Source organism: Pongo abelii, chromosome 4 (genome assembly GCF_028885655.2).
Source record: "Pongo abelii isolate AG06213 chromosome 4, NHGRI_mPonAbe1-v2.0_pri, whole genome shotgun sequence".
NCBI lineage: Eukaryota > Metazoa > Chordata > Mammalia > Primates > Hominidae > Pongo > Pongo abelii.
The window spans coordinates 169417888-169438576 of NC_071989.2; the positions used below are offsets into that span (position 1 = coordinate 169417888).

At 39.2% G+C, this 20689-nt stretch overlaps 1 protein-coding gene across 4 annotated transcripts in view; it reads right to left on the bottom strand.

Moving 5' to 3' along the window:
- ATP10B (ATPase phospholipid transporting 10B (putative)) overlaps positions 1-20689 on the bottom strand; it is a 275470-nt gene that overhangs the window by 76808 nt on the left and 177973 nt on the right. For all 4 annotated transcript variants that reach the window (XM_054556179.2, XM_054556180.2, XM_054556181.2 and 1 more), the window contains one exon: positions 3931-4016. In XM_054556179.2, coding sequence (XP_054412154.2) covers positions 3931-4016 — 86 coding nt within the window. The remainder of the gene's footprint in view (positions 1-3930; positions 4017-20689) is intronic.

Genomic DNA, 20689 nt, shown 5'->3' on the forward strand with positions numbered 1-20689 from the left:
CTTCTGGCCTTACAAGGACTGGCAGTGTTCACATGCTCATTGTCATTCAGCTTCTGGGGACCTGAACTGCAGAAGATAAACTTCCAAGGGGAGCCTCCAGGTAGTCTTGCTTTTCTTACAGGAGACAGGGGACAGGTAAGAATGGTCAAGTAAGGAATGGCAGGTCGTTCCTCTCGTTCTGAGCCACATCACTCACTCGGCCTCTTTCCTGCACCAGCTTTCACTTGCTCAATAGCTCATAAAATAAACAGACCTCACAGGAGTGGCCCTTTGCCCAAATTATTGGGAGGCAGATCCTAAAAGTAGAGATAGTTTCTTCTTTCTTCTAGTCCAGGGAGCATTGCAGTTTTTCACCTCACACTAGAAACTTCTGAGTCCAATCAACTCTAGTTATGACCTGGGGTCTGGCCTTTATTCTATCCTGATGGTGTTCCTTTGAGATTTTCAGCAAGCTTAAATATAACTTTCCAAACCTATTGGGGAGAACAGAAAAATAATAATCCGAACTCTTAGAGCTCTTTTTTGAACTTGTAGCTCTTCAATATTGCTTATTGCTAAGTCCAGTTATAAGCCTTTTTCACTCAAGCCTCATGACAACCTTATAAGACAGGGCTTATTATCATACCCACTTAATAGATAGGGAAACTGAGGCAAGTTCATAAAGCCAGGAAGTGGCAGAATGGGAATTCAAAACTAGTCTGGCCCCAGAGTGCTATACTGCCACTCAATATGCCTTTTAATGCTAATGATTCCTCACTGTGTTTATAAACTACATTTACTTACAGAATTTTGTTTGACTTTTTGTGGTCTGGGAAGTTAGCAGGATGATTATTTTTATTTATGAAAAAGTAGAAGCTCAGAGTGGCTGAAATTTTTCCAAGGCTATACAACTAGTACATGGGACATCCTAAGACCACGGAATCTAGGTCACAGACACCCACCCTACTGAGATTTTCACTACCTTAGGGTACCTAAAGTACTACCCCACTCACCTACACTAAATCACAGTCATTTCTATTTTCACTTCTGCTGAATATGTCAAGGAGGATGTTTCATTTCTTGCTAGTATATTCTTGACCCTATTCTAATGTTTGTCTATCCTACTTTTTAATGCAAAGGATGCTATAGTAAATAATAGTTAGAATATAACTGTTTTGATTTCATTGTATTAATTTTTACCTCTTAAGTATAGCAAGTGATCCTGGTTTCCCATAGGGCCCAGTGATACAAATTTTCCTTTTCAAATAAATTTGAGAAAAAGTAAGGTAATTAAAAACCTGGTAGATAAAATAGATTTTACTGAATATGATAAAAATCATAAAGGTGGTCTAAGAATGACTGAGGTTCAGGACCCACCATTGCTCCCTCTGTTTATTGAGGAGGAGGCTGGCTGTGGATTTAATACTGGGCTAATGAACCTTGCTTGTCTCACTGTCAGTAGCTTGTGGTTTCAAGAATGATTTTAGGATGTTCTGAAGTGATAGCATATGAGAGAGGCTTCTACTTCTCTCTGTTGTAATGTTCCTTTTCAAAGAATGGTAGAAAAGGATTTGCTATCTTATAGTTGCTGTCTATTTAGCGCTCTTGGTTTACAAGGATGGTCTATTATGCTTTTTATAGGCCAGCATTTCTCAACCTTGGTGATATGAACATTTTGGACGACACAATTCTCTGCTGGGGTTGGGGGCTGTCCTGTGCCTTGTAGCATCCCTGGCCCCTACCCAGTGGATGCCAACAGCACCCCTCCCCAGTTGTGGCAAGAAAAATGATTCTAGACATTGTCAAATGTCTCCTGGTTGGAGTGGTGGTTTTGGTGGTGGTGGTGATTGTCTCTGGTTGAGAACCACTGCTCTGTAGAAATTCTTTCATTCAAAAGTCGCATTTTCAAGTCGGACACCCCTAACTTTCAAACAGATCATTAAAAGCTGTTCATCTTCTAGCCAGCCTGTGCAGCTTCAGGAAGCTTCTAAATTAATGAGACCCACAGAAGCTTCTGGGAAACCCAGAGGCATCAGACCAGTGGGTCTGCTTAGCAAGAAGGTGGAGACCATCTGTGGGTGCCAGGCCTGAGGGTGTTCTTGCTGAGTACAGCAAGGATGTAGGAGCACAGCAAGGAATTCTCCTTCATTCCATGGGTTAGCTACTCCACTGTCCAACTGGACTTTTAGGACTCATCCATGAGGCCCAGTCAGGTGGAGGAAGGACGGGTCTCCCAGAGCAGCAACTAGGAAGAGGAGGTGCTGGGGGCTGAGTGAACCTGGGAGAGTTCTGTCCTGAAATCTGTCTGAAACGGGCAGGCTGGAGCCCAGGTTGAAAGCTGAGAAAGACTGGCTGCTAGCCTGAGCTGTTTTGGGGAGAAAGAGTCCTAAACAGAAATCTAACAATGAGGCTGTTCTCTAAGAGGATATGGAGAGTGACTCAAGGCATGAGGGATTTGGGATGAATCAAGTTCACAAACCTAAGGCACAAGGGGAGCCCTTCTCTTCAGAGCAGGTGACAGCCTTTACCTTCCTTTGCAGTGAAGGTCTTTTCCCCAGGACCTCAGGCCCTTCTCTGCTTGTCTCCTTCTGCTCGCTCTGGGTATTTTAAAAGTAATTTGCCTATAAAAGCTACAATTTCTCTGGTATTGCTCTTATTGTTTCTCCTTTCTATTTCTCCTCATTATATCCCTCATGGCCTGAGGACATGTGGGTGGAAGAAAGCAAAGACAACTGCATTTCAGGGAGCTGCAGGCCCTATTGGTGGAGATATTGGTGTAACATGGCTGAGCTCCACAATGTACGGCTATGGAAAGCACACTGGGGTTGGAGTCAAAAGACTCCTGTGTAAGTCCTGGCTTTGCCTTTTACCTGCTGTGAGTTAGGGAGAATCTTTGCATCTATAAGGTCTCAGATCATCATAATCCACATCACGATATTCGCTTTCTGGGTTTGTTGTGAAGACTACGTGTGATAATGTTCTCTAGAAGTCCTCTGAAAACTGTTAAAGCAAGCTTGTCCAACCCATGGCCCACATGTGGCCTAGGGTGGCTTTGAACATGGCCCAACACAAATTCGTAAACTTTCTTAAAACATTATGAGATTATTATTATTATTACTACTTAGCTCGTCAGCTATTGTTAGGGTTAGTGTATTTTATGTGTGGCCCAAGACAATTCTTCCAATGTGGCCCAGGGAAGCAAGAAGTTTGGACACCCCTGTAGAAAAGCATTGTATAAGGGCATTTACTCACATCTGTTACTATGGCTCTTACTTTGTGAGAAGACTAGTGGTCTGATATGGGAGCAGAATCGCAGTAAAATTCTTAGGCTGAACCAAAGTTGAGGAATAAGAATAACAATTATCCTAATAGCAGGAGCCACTGTTAACTGAATATTTCCTCTCTGCCAGTTGCTGTGCTAAGGGCTTCATGTATGCTGACACTTAATCTTAGAAAAGAAAAACCCTTTGATATAGATATTATAATTTTATTTTATGGATGTGGAAACAGGCTCAGAGAGGTGAATTAATTTACCCAAGGTCATATAGCTTGTAATTTGCAGAACCCCGATTCAAACCCAGATCTGTCCAACTCCAAAGTCCCTGTTCTTACCTACAATGCAATATAGGCACTTAAAAAATTGATCTTAATTAAATCACATTCACCTTCCTGAATCAGACCACAATCTTGATTTTGATGCTATTTTACTAAGGGTTTTTTTTTTTTTTTAAACAACATTGGTGAATTTAACCCTGCAACATAAATATCACTTAGCAAAAAAAAGAATAGAAAAAGTTTCCCAATTTAAATTTCTCTAGTCCCTCTTTATCATACACACAAAAATAAAATTCCTCAGGATGAAGATGCTTATTTGTTTGGTCATTTCTAGACAATATATTTTCTAGCTGCAGTGGAGATATTTACTAGCAGCATGGAACATGAGATACTTACATATAACCCTTAAATTTGTTGAGGTGGTTGTTGGGTTTCTCACACACGATGGTATTGTGGAAAAGCTCTGGTTCGAACTGTACCTCCTGTGAGAGAGAGGACTCTGTGAGTTTATTAATTCAGAGGGATCTAGTCTTAATAGGATCACTGGGAGAGCTCATCACTGTTAGAACCATTGCAAATAAGGTAATCCCTGCTTTGTCACACTTTGATAGTTGTAATGTGTCAGAAAAAAAGTTAAGTCCTCATTAAGGAAGAGAAAGAAAATGCCAATGAAAAGTTTGATGCAGGGCAGAGGGAGGTGATTACCCTGATTGCATTTCTCTGACCTGCCTGGGTCTGGGGCTCTAGCCCAGATCTAATAGAACTTACTGCAATGATGGAATGTTCTGAGTCTGCATTGTGCAGTATGGAAGCCACTAATCACATGTGGCTATTGAGCATTTGAAGTGTGGTAGTTTGACTAACGAATTGTTTTCTTAAAAAATTTGATTTGATTTTAATTAAGCTTAAATAGCTACATGTGGCTAGTGGTTATCACATTGGATACCACAGAAATAGATTATTAAAAATAAGGCATTATAAATCACACCACATAGAGATATCCACAGCTAAAATGCTTGCGCATGTAATACTTCCAGGGTTTTAAATATATATATCCATTAGCCGGGCATGGTGGCTCACACCTGTAATCCCAGCACTTTGGGAGGCTGAGGCAGGCAGATCACCTGAGGTCAGGCATTCAAGACCAGCCTGGTGAAACCCCGTCTCTACTAAAAATACAAAAATTAGCCAGGCATGGTGGTGTGTGCCTCTAATCTCAGCTACTCAGGAGGCTGAGGCACGAGAATCACTTGAACCTGGGAGGTGGAGGTTGCAGTGAGCCGAGATCGTGCCACTGCACTCCAGCCTGGCAGAGCAAGACTCTGTCTCAAAAAAAAAAAAAAAAAATATATATATATATATACACACACACACACACACATACACATATATGTATATATACACACATATATATCTCTCCACACCCACATTTATTTGTGTAGGTATATACATGTGTATCTATACATTTTAACGAGATTTAGTGTTCATAGATCTTGAACATTTTTACATGTTATTAAATTTTTCTACATTTTTATTAACATCTGCACAAAAACCTATTGTATGAATATGTGGCAGGTCAGGTCTCACTAACGCAGGCCTCCATTACAACTGTCCCAGCACTGAGTAGCTAGATTAAACATTAAAACTGATTGAGCCGGTGTCCTTACACAAAGGCTGGAATGTAACAAAGATCTCACCAAGGTTGCCTAGGCTTTTCCTGGGACTTGAAGCGTGAGAGATAATGAAGGAATTCTTATGAGGACCCTTTTCAGGATGAAACAAGTTTAACTGGGGGTCTGAAGAAACTCCCCAGGCCTCTACAAACAAGTTTAATGGTGTCTAAAGGAACTCCCCAAATCCTTATGATTTGTCAGGAGACAAGATAAAGTAATCACCCCAGCACCTAGACTCATTTAGATTAATTAAACTTACTGAGGCTACAAAAGTAGGTCTTTAGGACCCAGACCTTAGTTATAGATTAAAAGAAGTTAATCACTTATGTCTTCAGATGAATGCACACTTACAGGTAGACATGTAGCTTAGAAGGTATATAAACTCTGGAAAACTTTGTAATTTTGAGTTGGTCTGCCAATAATTTCCAGGCCTTCTCCCTGTAACTGGTTAGAGAAATAAAAACTCTCTTCCTCCCCAGTTCATCTGCATCTTGTTATTGGGCCACGAGAAATAGCAGCCCAACCCTCAGTTTGGTCCAGGAACAAAATTGACCATATTTCCTTTAATCATTTCACCATTTAATAGGTATAGTGTTTCAACTTGTTTTGCTCTTGTAAAAATGCTGTGAAAATAGTAGCTAATAGAGCAAAATAAATAGCATTTACTGGACTCTTATTTCTGCCAGACACTGTAATGAGAGCTTTATTATTTATTTTCAAGCTTACCATTGTTCTATGAAGCAGGAACTTTAATTTGCCTCTGTTTAGAGATGGGAAATCTGTGACTGAATGGTAAAGAAGGCTCTCCATGGTCAAACCTATTTAAATCTCATGGGCTGGGATTTTAATTCAAGTTCAACTGCAGACCCTCTACTCCTTACTTACACAGCACATTGCTTCCTGTTGAACAGTCTCATAGCTAAGTATTTTTTTTTAAAGGCATTTCTGTTGTACAAACTCTTTTAGTCCAATGGGGATGAAACACAACTTGAGGTGGGGAGATCTTGCTTTCTGACTCTCCTGTACATTGACTAATCCTGCGTTCAACTCATGAGCTTCCGTTTCTTCATCTGTAGAATGGGGCTACCACCACCTGCCCTGCCCATCTTAATTGTGCCTCAGAAAACAGAATCTATGTGGAAAAGTGTTGAAACATGTAACATCCCACCCAAACAGAAGGCAGCAGTGGTAAAGGTGGGATTGGAAATGGTTTCCTAGGTAGAGCTTTTAGCAAGGGGCGTGAGTTTATCACTGAAAGCTTCAAGGTACAGCTGTTCAAAGGGGCACATTGATTCAAAGAAATGATAGCATTTTCTGGCTTCGTGTAAATATACTGTCCATTGGATTTGAGGGGGTGCCAACATAAATAAACTCTCTACTCACTTGAAATAAATTACCCATCCAGGAGTTTCTAAAAATATGGCTCTTTTCTCTCCAGGTACTGATTCTTTCAGGGACAAACACTTGCTGAGCTCCAAGATGATGACAAATCATGCTGTAATTTGTCAGCTGCTTTCATGCCCCTGATTAAGTCGTGTGCTTCACTCCTGATCCACACCACTCAGCTCAGTGCTGGGTCTCCAAATCCAAACTCATTTCACATATGACTGCCAGTGGGGTCTGAGCACTAATGATCCTTCTGTAATGCCTCGGTCCCTGCTGCCTGTTTAATCGCACCCGCCGGGCCCCAGCAATGGTGAAGTTTGACTCTTGTTCCTCTGCTGGGGCTTCCTAGCCACCTCCCTCCTGAAATGTCCCTTCCTCCTGCTGTGTTCTCCTTTCCTGCTGAGCGTGGGACTTTTGTCCCGTCTTCCTCTTTTGATGAAGAGGTGACTTTGCTCTTTCTAGCTGCTTGTCCCCTGGGCTCTCTTCTTCAGTTGGAGGAAGAGGGGCTGTGGAGAGGGGCACATGGGTCCTGCTGGCGGCAAAGACAACCACAGAGGCCCTGCTTGCTTTTAAGAATTTGCTGTATTTCCCTCCAGGGAAGCTGCTGGGCCAGCCCAAGACACAGAGAACTGCCGAGCCTTACAAACCTGTCAGGGTTCTTATTTATTTATTTATTTATTTATTTATTTATTTATTTATCTATTTGAGACAGGGTCTCACTCTGTCACCCAGGCTGGAGTGCAGTGGTGCGATCACAGCTCACTGTGCCCTCGACTTCCCGGGTTCAAACAATCTTCCCACCTCAGCCTCCTGAGTATCTGGGACTACAGGCGTGCATCACCAGACCCGACTAATTTTATATTTTATAAAATAAAATTATATATATATTATATATACATATATATTTATATATATTATACATATATTTATATATGTATATATTAAATAATATATACATGTATATATTAAATATATATAATATATACATGTATGTTTTATATATAAATGTATATATTATATAAACATATATTTATATTTATATATAATATATACATATGTATATATTATGTATACATAAATATATATTCTATATACATATATTATATATACATAATATATATACAATATATTATAGCTATATTGTATATATTATATATACAATATATTATAGCTATATTGTATATATTATATATACAATATATTATAGCTATATTGTATATATATTATATATACAATATATTATACCTATATACAATGTATATTAGATAGACAATATATTATACCTATATACAATGTATATTAGATATACAATATATTATACCTATATACAATGTATATTAGATATACAATATATTATACCTATATACAATGTATATTAGATATACAATATATTATACCTATATACAATGTATATTAGATATACATATATACCTATATACAATGTATATTAGATATACAATATATTATACCTATATACAATGTATATTAGATATACATATATACCTATATACAATGTATATTAGATATACATATATACCTATATACAATGTATATTATATATATACCTATATACAATGTATATCATATATACATATATACCTATATACAATATATTATACATATATACCTATATATAATATATAATATATACATATATACCTATATAAAAAATATATATACATATATACATATATTATATATACATATATAAATTTATATATACATATATACATATATAAATACATGTGTGTGTGTGTGTATGTATATATTATAGAGATGGGGTCTTACTCTGTTGCCTAGGTTGGTCTCAAACTCCTGAGCTCAAGCTAGCCTCCCACCTCAACCTCCCACAGTGCTGGAATTACAGGTGTAAGCCATCGTGCCCGGCCAGGGTTCTTATTTTAACCTTGTTCAGGAGTTTCTGATTCCCTTGTGAGATGGTATAATGTCCTCTCACCACCCTGTAGTTTTTCTTAGATTATGGAAGAAGCTCGCCTAACTGGCCACTTCTTTTTGACCCAGCCTTTTATCTAAGGCACTGCCCGTTGATGGAAGTCTCGCTATCCAGCAAAAGGCCTAGGGAGCCATTAAGACCAGGAAAAGACCACTCCTTTCCAGAGAAGAGTGTGTGTCTCTGCAGCTCTTTAGGTCAGACCTACCTATCTGGAGCACTTACTATGTGCCAGACACCTGTCATAAAGTTCTCACAAAAACCTTTAGAGGTTTGGACAGACGTGCAGATGGAGACTAAAGTGTCTTATGGTTGGTAAGTAACAGTGTCAGGATTGCCATTCACATCATCAGATTCCAAAGTCATTGTCGTCGTCGTCGTCGTCGTCATCATCATCATCATCATCACCTTTTATTCCTCCTCTCCTGTTATTATTATTCTGCAGCACTTATTGAATGCTTGTTGTGTACTAAGAATCAACTAAGTATTTTATACATGCCATCTTCTTTGATTCTTACAATAATTCTATCAGGTAGGTACCATTATTATCCCGATTTCACAGATAAAGGAATTGAGGCTTAGGGAGAATCTGTGATTTCCCCAGTGCTATCTAGACAGCAAAGCCGGACAACAGACTTTAACCTTAGCATCGCTCACTCCCTGAGAGTCTGCTCCTTAACCACAGTGTTATTTGGATGCACAGAGGAAAGATGAGTATTTAAGCTCTCCTCTTGGCCCTATTTCTTTTCTATGTACATTACTCAATTCCTGTGAAGGACCTAATGAATGAATACATTCTCTAATATATAGTAGAAAATATACAAAAATTATAATGAATAAGCAATGCAATGTGTTACCTCTTCCAACCACATTTGCATTTTAAAGTAAGTACCTACAAAGGGTAAGGGTTAAAGTTAAGGCATTAATTGGCCTAGAAGACTTTTTTTGATAATTTTTATTTTTTAGCATTAAAAATTTTTTTTGGCCACTCCCTCTATGAAGCTCACGCTAATCCCCATAGAAGGTTCCACCCCTGCCAATCAGAATTGCTCCTTTTCATGTGCTGCCACCACTGCTGCTGTTTCCATTGAACATCTCTGCCTAGATCTGTGCATCCTCTGGTAGACTGTCATCTTCCTCTGGGGCATCTCCTGTAATACCTTGTTTTTGCAGGCACACCATAAAGATGTGTTGAGGTAAGGTTAGTACTGGAGAGGGTGATGTTAGAAGTGTGTATTTTGAAAGGTGATGGGTGAGGAGATACAAAGCAGACCTCACTGTAAAGGCTGACCCATGCCATAGAAAAAGCCCCAGGTACAGCCTTAACTTTGATTGATGGGAGTAAGACCCCTTCTTTTATGGGACTTCTTTGGCTCAACAAATAAAAAATGTAGTCACAGCCCTAGATGCCACCTTGGGCCAGTCTAGTCTTCTGTTCATTCATGCATGCATTCAAGCTTTTATTTACTATCTATGATAGAGGAGTCATGTGGGACAGTAAGTGAGAATCAAGGGAAGAAAGGAGTGATCAACACAAATCAGTGATTGCAGCCATGAGACAACTCAAAGTTCCCAGTCCAGCTTAGACGTGTCAATAGCGGCATCTTTGAGAGCGAAGGAAAGTGGGCCTGGTGCCAGGGCGTAAACACTCCCCGGGGTTGAGGTCCTCCTCACTCACCTGTGTCCCAGGTACAGCTAGCCTGCCATCTCAGGCTGGAATATATTCCATTAGCTAGAATAGGCCATTTCCCTTGCGCTTGCCTCAAGTTTTACTTTTCTAGGCTTATTTCCTTTAATTCTTTACAATTAATGATCGAATTGATCAATACACATGATTAAATAAATATATGAATGATCTTTTGAAACTGTTTGTAATGGATAGCTGTTTTCTGGCTACCCATCTTCTGTTTCATCCTTTTTCTGTAAATTTCTGGCTTTCTTGTGGGAAACTGCCTTTCCTTTCTGGTTTATAATTGTGATGGGAATTTAAGTCGTGAGGCCCTGCCCATTAAACTCTCCCACTGTGGGGCTTTGACTTGAGTGGAATGACTCAAGGGAGGAAAAGAAAGAAGGAGACTGTTAAGTAATTCCTGCTACGAAGCTGTTTCTGTAAGCCAGAGGTTCTTGATTGGTAGATTAAGCTACTGCATCTTGTCTACAAATCCCCTATATGCTCCCAAATGCTGTCTGTAGACAGAGTAAAAATAAGTCTCACACATGCATGTACTACTATCTTTCAGATTTCCAAAGGAATTATTGAGATTAATAAATTAAAATTTCATTTACAGCTTCACTAGATTCACTGTAGCTTTTGGTTTTAATATATATTCTTAAATAATGGACATTGAAAGGACAACCTCTTTTTTTAATACTCACAAAGGGTCTTTTTTTTTTTTTTTTTTTTTTTAAATGGAACCCATAGTCATAAAGTTCTTACAGGGTTAGAAGAACATCTTAGACCACTTTGAAATCCCTCTATGTCCATTAGGAAATATCATTCATGAAAGATTCTGTCGATTGAAGAAAGGGAAACCAAGAAAACTCTTTCCTCAAACATAGAAATCATTTATGTATTTAGTTTTTACCAAGAGTCAAGAATGTTTACCAAAAAGACGAGTTGGATTAGTGACTGCCATGCTTCTGTGAAACTCTTGGTGTCCGTTTCTACATGATTCCCAGGCTAGAGGAATACCAAGGAGAGCCACCACAACCTGGGGATGAGGATAACAAAATGGCGGCACTGACCCTCCCGTGTGGACTGCTCAGCTGACTGTGCCAAGGAATAGGGGTTACAGTGTAGGCAAACCATGCCAACCAAGGAAGCTACACAGGAGGTGTGCTGCAACCTTGGAAGAACACTAAAGTTTTTTTTTTTTCGTTTTAAGTTATCAGTTGTCTAAACGGTGAACGCAAATGTTCTTCACACCCCAGCTGCCGAGCTAGGTGATTGAGGTTTTCTTCCTGGCATACAAATTAAGCAACCCTCTGATTTCTGAGAATCCTATCTGAAAACTAATGGCAGTTACCAGCATTTGATAACCTTTCTGCTTCCTGGTAGGTGAAGGTTCTTTTCAAGATAACCCACAACAGAGTGACTGGCAGTTACTTTCCTCTGGCTCTGGATGAGGAAATCATTTGCCTATTCAATCACTCTAGAGGTCCCTGCCCGCCCTAGTGATTCTCCCACAAAAGCAGGCAGATTGGGCTGGAGGGCTCTGAGGGAGACTACCTTAAGGATTTTTTTTACAGTTTGAGTTCTGTTTTGTCAAGTGGACGAATATTCTGTTTCCCAGCTGGGCTGACTAAAAGTAATCTTGAGATCTTGCTATGGCATTTCCCGAACATACAGGGCATGGGCTTGGCATGCCAAGCAAATACTGGAAATAGGATGATTTCTTCTGTCATTTCTAAAAGGAACTAATTGTTGGCAGAATTGTTAACAATTGTCTGTGTAATTCCCTGTAAGGGCATGAAGTCGCACCCTGTATCCCTCGTTTACTCTTGGGTCTCCAGAGCATGCTACAGCATCCGGCACATAGAAGGCTTTTAATAAATATTTGATGAATAAATGTGTGAGTGGTCTGATGCCTGAAATATGGGCAGGTGCCACCAGATGGCCAGTGGCGCCTTAAAGGAGTGTTACATAGACAAACCTTTTCTGTACAAATTCTTTCTTGCTGTGGATAACTGAAACACAAGAAGATGACATGAGATCCAGTGCTTTGTACCTCATGTTTTGGCAAAAGAATTCACAAAGAAGAGAGCATGAGTTTCAGTTCAAGAAACTATATTAAGTTGTTCATGAGAGATATGATCACAATGTGTCACCTCTGCTGATAAGCCACAAAACAAAGATCCTAGTACAGTGTCTGGCAACAGGAGGACGTCATCAGATGTTGGTTGAGTAAATGAATTTATTGAACGGACTATAATAGTTGAGAGTGGCAAGAGCAAAGTCCATGGGAGCACAGAGGAAGGAGTGATTACCTGTAGGACACTGGTCAGAGTGTTGCCTAGGCAGAGAGAGGTCAGAAGGGAAGGGCTTTTTGGGAAGAGGGATAACACTAGGGACCATAGGAGAGAGACGGAGGGTATTAAGCCCCCTTCCTTAACGATGAATGACCATGGTCACACATAAGCTAGGTTTATATACTTCTGATGAGTCATAGATATAATGGATATTTATTGCTGTGCTGTTCAGAACTCTCACACCCCACAGACCAAGTTCAAACATGAGGTTCAAGTGGAGGATGCCAATCACAGAGTCCTTTGTTTCTGGCCAGAGTTAAGTTGTCTAGGAATGGGTACATGATACCAGCCAGGCCAGACAGTCCCTTTCCCCAGGATGCTTTTCAATCTAGACATCAGGGAAGGTTGCTAGACCCTCTCTGGGGGTTAAGCTATAAAGCACAAATACTACTGGTACCACATTTCATTCCACATGAAGGAAGTTGGTTTGAAAGATTCATGCCAAACATATCACAAGAAACATAGACAATAGATGGACATTGTACTGATGGATTCTGAAGTCCTCATTCCACATGAACCTAAGGTCCAACCCACCCCATATTTTTCTAATAAATTTAATTTTTTGTCCACACTATTTTGAATTACAGTTCTGTCACATGTAATCAAGAGTCTTAACTAATCCATATACCATATTAGATTGGTATGGTTTTCATTTGAGATACCAAATATTTCCCACATTGACCTTAAATACCCACAATTGGTGAAGACAGTGAAGCCCAATACTAAAATGTAAATACGGTGTCTTGGGTATTGGAGGTGTTGGGAAGGAGAAAACTTTAAGATATAATTCATTAATACCTTAGGTTATCATCCATAACTTTAAGATATTATCCATTAATATTTCACCTTTCGGGCCGGGCACAGTGGCTCATGCCTGTAATCCCAGCAGTTTGGGAGGCCGAGGAGGGTGGATCACGAGGTCAGGAGTTTGAGACCAGCCTGGCCTACATAGTGAAACTCTGTCTCTACTAAAAATACAAAAAATTAGCTGGGCATGGTAGCGGGCACCTGTAATCCCAGCTACCTGGAAGGCTGAGGCAGGAGAATCACTTGAACCTAGGAGGCGGAGGTTGCAGTGAGCTGAGATTGTGCCATTGCACTCCAGCCCGGGCAACAGTGCAAGGCTCCGTCTCAAACAAAAACAAAAACAAACAAACAAAATTTCATCTTTCACATAACCTAGCAGAGTTTCCTCTTAAGGCTCTAAAGGAAAAGACCTTTTAATAGAAATGTGAAAATAATGCTAGACATTGGGAAGAGGGGATGTTGTATGGGTGTGTGAGGAGAGTGTGTACCCATATGCAAGTAGAAGACTGGAGGAGATCACCACAAGGAGGCCAGAAGTCTATAGAAAATAAAAGTAACAGTTTTTCATAGGGTTGCCCCATCACCATCAAGTTATTATTATTGTAGGTAATTAAACCTAACATTTATAGAGCTTTAGAATTTTCATACATATGAAAATTATATTCATTTGAGAAATAAAAATACATCTAAAGAAAGTTAAGAATATTTCCCGCAATGGGATAAATAATCAGGTACGTCAGAACTGAGTTCTAATTTGGTCTCAACACTATATTACCTGGATAATCTTTGACAAATTTGATCTCTCTGAAGTTATTTTCTCATCTCTAATATGTTGCTAGTTCCTACCATTTCAACCTCATAGAATTTCTGTGAGTGTTAAATATCAAAAGGGGGTGGTGTAGTGCAGTGGATAGGGAATTTGCCTGATGTGGGAAAAAGATTACATATTTAATATAGATGAGGCGGAGTAAAAAACCTCTATTCTTGAATTTGAAGGGTCAGCATGAATCCAGATGTATTTAATCTTAAAAGTGTCCTAGTTCTGTTCATTTAAATGGCATAGAAATAATAATCAACCCAATAGTAATAAACTCCTCTAGCATGTACTTATTGTGGTTTCTATTAAAAGGAACCAGATCTACCAAAGACTGCTAACGTCATGTGAAAAGGACTCAGGAGCCACTTCTCATTTTTAAGAAGCTCCCACTGGCTAGAGATGGGGCAATAATGAAAGACAATAAATGCATTGATTTGACATACATCAGATATTTTTAAAACCATGAGATCATATTGATGCTGAGAAAGAAAAACCCACTGAACACCTTTGGATGATCCCAGGCAACCAACTCATTATTTTGAAAATGTAAATGACAGGAAAGACTCAAAAACATCAATTTTCTCTACAGAGGACACCTCAGAGTGACCCAATACTTCATGAAGGGAAATTTTTCCTTATAAACCAATTAGAATATCACCAGTTTTTCAAATTCCATTGAAGTCATGAATCTAAACAACCATCATCAATGACTATTAACAGTGAGAAAAGATAGATGTTTTGTGCCTTGAGATGGTAGCACACTGCAGTTCCTATGACATAACACTGACATGCAGATGCACAAATGCCAAATCTAACCCCAGTCCGACTTACGCACTAGATCCTACTACCATGTTGTAAAAATATAGTGGTCAGAAAAACACGTTAAATGGTTCCACAGGAAGACAACGCACAGACTATAAGAAATCGTACAGGGGCCAGGCGCAGTGGCTCACGCCTGTAATCCCAACACTTTGTGAGGCCAAGGCGGGCGGATCAACTGAGGTTGGGAGTTTAAGACCAGCCTGACCAACATGGAGAAACCTCATCTCTACTAAACATACAAAATTAGCTGGGCATGGTGGCGCATGCCTGTAATCCCAGCTACTCTGGAGGCTGAAGTAGGAGAATCGCTTGAACCTAGGAGGCAGAAGTTGTGGTGAGCTGAGATCGCGCCATTGCACTCCAGCCTGGGCAATAAGAGTGAAACTCTGTCTCAAAAAAAAAAAAAAAACCACAAAACAAAACAACAACAACAACAACAAGAGAAATCATACAGGACAAACAACCTGGTTTATTAAGCAACAAAAACTATGCATTAAAAAGAGAGCTAAATGGGGAACTTATAGAATAAAAGAGATTAAAGAAATTATCTCAATATTTGTTCTTATTTGGATCCTGATTCAAACAAATGGAAAATATTGAACACTGATTTGAAAGTTGATATCAAAGAATTGTTGCTAATTTTTAGGTATGATAGTATAATCATATATTTTAAAAATCCTGTCCTTCAGAGATAGTAAAATATTTATGGTGAAATGAAATATTGAAGATCTGCTTCAAAATAATTTGCAGAGAGTAGAGGGTAGGGAGACAGATAAAACAAGACTGCTTATAAACTGATTGTTGAAATTAGGTGATGGGTCCATAGGAATGTATCATATTATTTTCTCCAGTTTTATATATACTAAGAGCTATCTATGACAAAGCCACAGCCAATATCATACTGAATGGGCAAAAACTGGAAGCATTCCATTTGAAAACTGGCACAAGACAGGGATGCCCTCTCTCACCACTCCTATTCAACATAGTGTTGGAAGTTCTGGCCAGGGCAGTCAGTCAGGAGAAGGAAATAAAGCGTATTCAATTAGGAAAAGAGGAAGTCAAATTGTCCCTGTTTGCAGATGACATGATTGTATATCTAGAAAACCCCATCGTGTCAGCCCAAAATCTCCTTAAGCTGATACGCAACTTCAGCAAAGTCTCAGGATACAAAATCAATGTGCAAAAATCACAAGCATTCTTACACACCAATAACAGACAAACAGCCAAATCATGAGTGAACTCCCACTCACAATTGCTTCAAAAAGGAATAAAATACCTAGGAATCCAACTTACAAGGGATGTGAAGGACCTCTTCAAGGAGAACTACAAACCACTGCTCAATGAAATAAAAGAGGATACAAACAAATGGAAGAACATTCCATGCTCATGGGTAGGAAGAATCAATATTGTGAAAATGGCCATAACGCCCAAGGTAATTTACAGATTCAATGCCATCCCCATCAAGCTACCAATGACTTTCTTCACAGAATTGGAAAAAACTACTTTAAAGTTCATATGGAACCAAAAAAGAGCCCACATCGCCAAGTCAATCCTAAGCCAAAAGAACAAAGCTGGAGGCATCACACTACCTGACTTCAAACTATACTACAAGGCTACAGTAACCAAAACAGCATGGTACTGGTACCAAAACAGAGATATAGACCAATGGAACAGAACAGAGCCCTCAGAAATAATGCCACATATCTACAACTATCTGATCTTTGACAAACCTGAGAAAAACAAGCAATGGGTGGAAAGGATTCCCTATTTAATAAATGGTGCTGGGAAAACTAGCTAGCCATATGTAGAAAGCTGAAACTGGATCCCTTCCTTACATCTTATACAAAAATTAATTCAAGATGGATTAAAGACTTAAATGTTAGATCTAAAACCATAAAAACCCTAGAAGAAAACCTAGGCATTACCATTCAGGACATAGGCATGGGCAAGGACTTCATGTCTGAAACACCAAACGCAATGGCAACAAAAGCCAAAATTGACAAATGGGATCTAATTAAACTAAAGAGCTTCTGCACAGCAAAAGAAGCTACCATCAGAGTGAACAGGCAACTTACAGAATGGGAGAAAATTTTTGCAATCTGCTCATCTGACAAAGGGCTAGTATCCAGAATCTACAATGAACTCAAACAAATTTACAAGAAAAAAACAACCCCATCAACAAGTGGGCGAAGGATATGAACAGATGCTTCTCAAAAGAAGACATTTATGCAGCCAAAAAACACATGAAGAAATGCTCATCATCACTGGCCATCAGAGAAATGCAAATCAAATCCACAGTAAGATACCATCTCACACCAGTTAGAATGGCGATCATTAAAAAGTCAGGAAACAACAGGTGCTGGAGAGGATGTGGAGAAATAGGAACACTTTTACACTGTTGGTGGGACTGTAAACTAGTTCAACCATTGTGGAAGTCAGTGTGGCAATTCCTCAGGGATCTAGAACTAGAAATAGCATTTGACCCAGCCATCCCATTACTGGAAATATACCCAAAGGATTATAAATCATGCTGCTATAAAGACACATGCACACGTATGTTTATTGCAGCACTATTCACAATATCAAAGACTTGGAACCAACCCAAATGTCCAACAATGATAGACTGGATTAAGAAAATGTGGCACATATATACCATGGAATACTATGCAGCCATAAAAAATGATGAGTTCATGTCCTTTGTAGGGACATGGATGAAGCTAGAAATCATCATTCTCAGCAAACTATCCCAAGGACAAAAAACCAAACACCACATGTTCTAACTCATAGGTGGGACTTGAACATTGAGAACACATGGACACAGGAAGGGGAACATCACACACTGGGGCCTGTTGTGGGGTGGGGGGAGGGGGAGGGGGAGGGATAGCATTAGGAGATATACCTAATGCTAAATGATGAGTTAATGGGTGCAGCACACCAACATGGCATATGTATACATATGTAACAAACCTGCACATTGTGCACATGTACCCTAAAACTTAAAGTATAGTAAAAAAAAATTTCCATTACAAAAAGCAAACCAACCAAAGAACTGTGCCTGAGTTTGAATCTGAGCTCAGTTAACCTAGAGAACAGGGTTTCTTAACTGTTCTTGCCTCATTTGTTAAATGGAATAATAAAAGCACCTATTTTACAGGGTTACTTGTGAGTAGTAGAAATAGATAATAGATATAGAACACTTAGAAAAACTGCCTATGGCACATAGGTGTTTAATCCAGTTATCTGTTGTGATCTCTTCTTGACATTATATACTGTTATAAAGTCATATTTTAAAAGAATCCTAGAAAATGTGATGTGTGCTCAACATTTAAGCACTGATCAACAGGTAGAAAGGAGTAGGTTTCATTCTTAAAGGAAATTTGGAAAAGCCTGTCAGGGACAGGTCCCAGTGCAAGTCTAGCCAGAAAGAGGAACTTTCTCTGGTTCTCAAGGGCAGGCAAGGTTAGAAGACAGGCAGCCACCTTTTGCTTTAACTGAGGTTTGACATCACTGAACTGGGATGGTAATAAATTTCTCCCTACTGGATCTCAACTCTTTGTTGGCAAAATGCTCCTCTAAGTACCTCAAAATCAATACATACTTTCACTGCAGAGGATCCAAGCTACAGCAGCTATTCGTAATTGAGCAAATGGCTTAAAAGCACTAACCATCGGTGGCATGCAAGCTAGTCAAAAGGGAGACTCAATGGAGAATTTTTAACCTGAGCAACAAACAGATATGCATGATTATTACACTGATTAATGATGCTCTGGGCCAGTGCCTTTCAAACTTTCATGTGCACATGAATCACCCGAGGATCCTGTTAAAATGCAGATTCTGGTTCAGTCTGGGATGGGGCCTGAGATTCTGCATTTCTGACAAGCTCTCGGTGATGCTTACTGAAGTGGCTAGTCCGCAGATCATACTTGGCATAGCAAGTTCCCAGTTGGCCCTGGGGAATGATCTGACTCATGCTTCAGTGGGACTTAGGCTTCAGTGATTTGGAAGATAGATAGCCAGGGACAGGTTTGATCTGAAACAGTAACTGGAAGCATTCATTTCTGATTCTTTGGCTTCGATAGATGTTACATTTATCAAAATGAATGCTATATACTCCTTTCCAGGTGTTAAATTCCTAGGTTAAAACTCTTTTACAGAAAGAGGTTTCAGGTATCAGAATGTCACCAAAAGGAAAACTGTACGTTTGAATTCTCTAATAAAGTCCTCTTGCCAGCTGGACAGGTTTTTAGCATAATCCTAATTTTGAATTCCTTCCCTTTCCCCTCTTTCTCTAACAATGGGAAGTGAGAGTGAATCTCTCAAAAATAGGTCAATAATTTTATAAATTCAAAGATGGCCCATTGAGATAAAAGTTCCAATGAAAAGAAAAAGTAGATTTAGTCCAAGAAGAATTCTGAGAAAAGGATTTGAAACTAACTCTTTGTCAGCCTTGAGGATAATCTGCAATGTCATTGGAGAAAGACTCTTTTAAGAAGTTCTTTAATGTTTATAATTTCATTTGAACCTAAACAGGAAAAGAAAGAATGAACTGCCTAAGCCATGAGGATTGTCAACTTCTTTGTTACGCTTCACCTGTTGTGACCATGTCTGTACCACAATTCAGGCTAATATTTTCTGAAAAGTTCCATAGGAATGTTAATAATATTTGTGCTGAAAAATAATTCTTAGGTTAAATAAATTTGGAGAGCTCAGGGCTAAAGAAAGTTTAACAGGCTTATTGACTCCAGGCTTTCTCAGAGAAGTTAATATGTTACTGAACATTGGAACCTGCAAGGGGGGTTCACAGGACAAAAGCTTCTTAATTTGACTTGTAAACTGTAATCTGACTTGACGACGGACCATGGGTTTTTCAAGAACTGTCTCTTGGGATAAGTGCTTAGCAGACTCTGAGAAATGCTGATCTATGGGAGCTGGGACAAAGTATGTCTTACTGACTTTGAATTACCCGAATATAGTAATTCTCATCATCCAGAAGATGGTAAAAATGAGTGTGGGTATATGTATGGGGTTAGATGTTCCTAGTAATCTCTGTGGTTAGTAAAAACTCTTTTGGCAAGGTGAAGGTCTCAAAGACAGGAGGGACTTAGAGGGAGAATAAACTATCAAGAGCCATTAATACTTATTACGTAAGACATTAAATTTCCAAACAAACCATATTTGTAGGTGTTCAAAATCTCTGAGATGATTAGTGAGATTTGCTCTTTCAGTGCCTCAGAGGTTTAATGTGTAAAATAGGGATAGTAATGCCCACCTCCCATGGTGGTCTAAGGCTTAAAATAGACAATGCATGTAAAAGAAGTAGTCTATAGTAAAAAGTACCTAGATGGTAGTTTTCTTCCCATTATTAGGATAAGTGTTTCTGGAAGCACTGGAGATGGCGCCTCTCCTTGGTTGTACAGGTTTTCAAGGAGGTGGTGGTAGGTTTATATCAAGATTGTCTGGGAGAAAATCTTTAAAAATATGCACACTCAAGTCCCTACTCAGTCCTAGTGAGTCATAATTTACTGGTGGTGATACAGAAGGATGCATATATATTTTTAAAAACTTCCCCTGTGATGATTATGATACACCTTCAACACCTGTAATATACTTGCAGCAAATCTCTTAGTGGTAGCCCACCCCTCCTACAGTAGTTCTGAGATGTGTTTCTTG